At 66.1% G+C, this 3220-nt stretch overlaps 1 protein-coding gene across 1 annotated transcript in view; it reads right to left on the minus strand.

Annotated features, from left to right (window-relative positions):
• Nucleotides 1-681: 681 nt before the first annotated feature.
• Nucleotides 682-3220, minus strand: part of LOC109293465 (immunoglobulin superfamily DCC subclass member 3) — a 19896-nt gene continuing 17357 nt past the window's right edge. Inside the window, exons 7-12 of the mRNA XM_019511445.1 lie at nt 2827-2992; nt 2500-2750; nt 1565-1729; nt 1272-1460; nt 1091-1195; nt 682-821 (exon numbers count right to left, since the gene is read on the minus strand). Of these exons, the coding sequence (XP_019366990.1) occupies nt 682-821; nt 1091-1195; nt 1272-1460; nt 1565-1729; nt 2500-2750; nt 2827-2992 (1016 nt within the window). The remainder of the gene's footprint in view (nt 822-1090; nt 1196-1271; nt 1461-1564; nt 1730-2499; nt 2751-2826; nt 2993-3220) is intronic.

Here is a 3220-nt window from a genome sequence, read left to right on the forward strand (position 1 = left end):
GGGCAGGGGCTTGAGGTAGTTTTGGTTTCTGTATCAAAAATAGCTCTGGGGCTGGCGCCCGGGGGCTGAGGTAGGTTCTTTGGAGTCTGCAGGAGGCGCCAGCTGCGCCGTGGCCCTGCCTCAGGCATGCGCTAGTTCGTGGCCTGCTGCGCTGGGCACCGCTCCACTGTCACCGCCATGTGTGGGGCAGCCTGCACCGGAGAGGGGGTTAGGGCAGGGGAACGCTGGGGGTCCCAGCCTCACTTGGAGCACGGAGCCCAGGATGCAACCCCTGCCCCTTCCTCGAGGCTCGGGACCCTCTGTGGTGCTGCCCCTGCCCCTTCCTCACCTGGGTGACCAGCTCGATCATCTCAGTGGGTTTGGCTCCGTGGGTGCCAGGCTGCCCCGGCTCAGCCCCCTGTGGCACTGTCCAGTTGCTCTGGGCACCTTTCCTGCAGAAAAGACTGCAATGCAAGGGGTGGGGGGTAGCAGGGGCCAGGGAAGGCCACTGCAGTCGGGGACGTGGTTGGGGACCATGGGTGGGGTGGCCCTGGCCCACGTTTTGGGGGTCTGCAGCAGAGGGCATGGGGTGGGAGAGGTGTCGCGCAGGAACAGAAGTGCCGGGTCTCTCCAGGGACCAGCAGCGTCGCCCCCAGCGCTGTCTGCAGTTGGACAGGCAGGGGGTCAGGCTGGGCCCGGCCCTCACCTCTTGCGGTATCCAAACATGAGGAAGAGGACACAGAAGATGATGCAGGCCATGCCGATGTGGACACCCACCACGATGCCAGCCAGCGAGCTCTCCCCCTCTGCGCTGCAGGGGCAGGGGGGCACGGGGTCCGTGTCTGTGGGGAAAGCCGAGCACTCGGTGTCTCCCGGGCACAGGGCTGCGACCAGGCAGCATCGGCCCCAGCACAGGGGACATGGCCAGTGCAGAACCCAAGCGTCCTGGCTCTCGGCCCTGTAGGCCCCTCTCACCACACAGAGCTGGGTTGGGAACCCAGGAGTCCTGCTCCTTGCAGTCCACAAAACCCTCCTCCTCTCAGGCTGCTGAGAGAGCCCAGGTACCTGGACTCCCTGCCCCGTGTTTAGCCCCCCTGTGCCCCTGGCTCACCTGGCTTCTGCATGCCGTCCTGCAGGGAGATGAGGCACAGGCTGCTGTTCCCGTCCCCGTTCCCATTGAAGGCCTGGAGCTTGATCTCGTATGTGGCCGAGGGCTCTGCGGGGTGGAAGGGGATCAGAGATTGGGAGGGTCAGGGTGGCTGGGGTGAGGGGATGCCTGAGGGGGCACTCACCCAGGTTGGTGTAGATGTAGGAGTTGGCTGTGCTGCCCAGCACCTGCGGCCCCTCGAACCGGGGTTCTGGCAGCCGCCGGTGGAAGAGCTTAAAGCCCTCAATGGAGCCGGGTGCAGATGGCAGCTCCCAGAAGGCCTGAACCGCGCTGGCGTTGAGCACCTTGGTGAAGAACCCAGGCGCTGCAGGGACTGAGACCGGAGGGAGACAGGGGTCAGTGCCCAGGGCCTGGCTCCCATGTCCAGCACCAATAGCACTGTGGGGTGCCCGCACCCTGCCTGCCGGGTGCCCTTACTGCTGCCTAGCGTGGTGGCCAGGATGGGCTGGGAGTCCTGGCTGGCGCCCAGCGGCGAGTACGCGCGGAGGTAGATGGAGTAGGTGGTGGATGGCTCCAGGTTGGTGAAGACGTGCTGGAAGGTCGCCTTGCTCACGGCCTCCTGCAGCTCCCGGCTCTCCGACTCTGTGGGCGGCACCGGGCCAGGGCTGTGTCAGGAGCTGGGGGCAGTTCAGGGGCTGGGAGTGAGAGTGGGGGGTTGAAGGTCCATGGCAGGGGCCCTTCCCAGGTGCAGGTTAGAGGTGGCCAGCAGGTGCCATGCAGTGACAGTGACAGCCAGAGTGACAAGCAGCCCGGGCTGGCACCTGGGCTTTGCAGCCATGGGAACGGGGCCAGGCATATAGCCTAAAACTGCAGCTGCAAGTAGCCTCAGCCGTGGCCCCCGGAGCCCCGTCAGCATGGGTCATAAAGGGAACTTGATGGGCAGCAATGGCCACGTGTCTTCATGAAAGCCACAAGCACCATTTGAGGCTGAGGGGGCGGGGGCAGGAATGCAGCTCTGGGACCACGGAAAGCACCGGGGATGCGGCCGTGCTGCAGCTGCGCTGGCGTTACACTGGGCATGAGACGTGTCCCTCTCAGAGCTGCTGCTCCCCAGGACGCAGCCCCGAGGCGTGGAGCCCGTGGAGAGCAGAGATGTTGGAATAAAATCAAACCCACAGTAAATGACACAGAAAGCAGGGAACCTGCAGCCTGCCTCATGACCCCCATCACACATCCCAGCCCCTGCAGGTGGGTGCAGAGCTGGGGGGCACAGAGTGGGGGCTCAGTTGATGTCTGAGCTTGCTGAGAGGCCTGGTGCAGCTGGGCTGGGGGCTTGTGCCCTGGGATCCTGCCTTGTCTCAGGGTACTGGCGAGGGGGTGGAGGAGGCAGTCCTGAAGCCGGGGGCACTCACCGCCTGCGCGGCGGATGTGCAGTACGTAGCCAATGATGCTGTCGGTGACCTCGGGCGCAGGTTCGGCCCAGGCCACCTGGATGGCGGTAGTGGAGATTGCGGCGGCGCGGACATCCTCGGGGGCACGTGGCAGCTCCTGTGCAGGGGCCACGGCCAGGCGGGCGCTGGCCTGGTTGGTGCCGGCACTGTTCTCGGCGATGCACTGGTAGATGGCCTCGTCCGCCGGCGCCACGCGCTGGATCATCAGCGTGCTGGGGGCCGTGGGACAGGCTCAGCCACATGCCCTGCCCTGCCCCGGCCCACTCTGCCCAGGGGGTTGGTCCTGACCTGTTGTTGTGCGAGAGCCGCACGTGCTCACTGGGCGCTAGGAGGTGGCCGTTCTTGAGCCAGATGAGCCGGGGCTCGGGCACGCCCTGCGCCACACAGGTGAAGATGGCACTGCCCCCGGGTGGCTTCGACACCGACTGCGGCCACTGCACAAACTCGGGGGGTGCTGGTGGGGTAGGGGTGGGGGGGTCACTGGGCATTGCACTGCCCAGCTCCAACCCCCCAGCAGGAGGAGCTGAGAGCCCTGCAGCCCTGTCCAGCCCCTGTATTGGATGTGCGGCCCCCCGGCACAACAGAGGCCCCAGATGCCGTATTGAGGGGCTGTCGCGGCCACGCAGCTGCTCAAGCGCCTGCATCTCATTACCCACAGGCGCCCCGGGGGGGGGGAATGAGG

The sequence above is a fragment of the Gavialis gangeticus genome, unplaced genomic scaffold (genome assembly GCF_001723915.1).
Source record: "Gavialis gangeticus isolate Ggan-Ray unplaced genomic scaffold, GavGan_comp1, whole genome shotgun sequence".
NCBI classification, from domain to species: domain Eukaryota; kingdom Metazoa; phylum Chordata; order Crocodylia; family Gavialidae; genus Gavialis; species Gavialis gangeticus.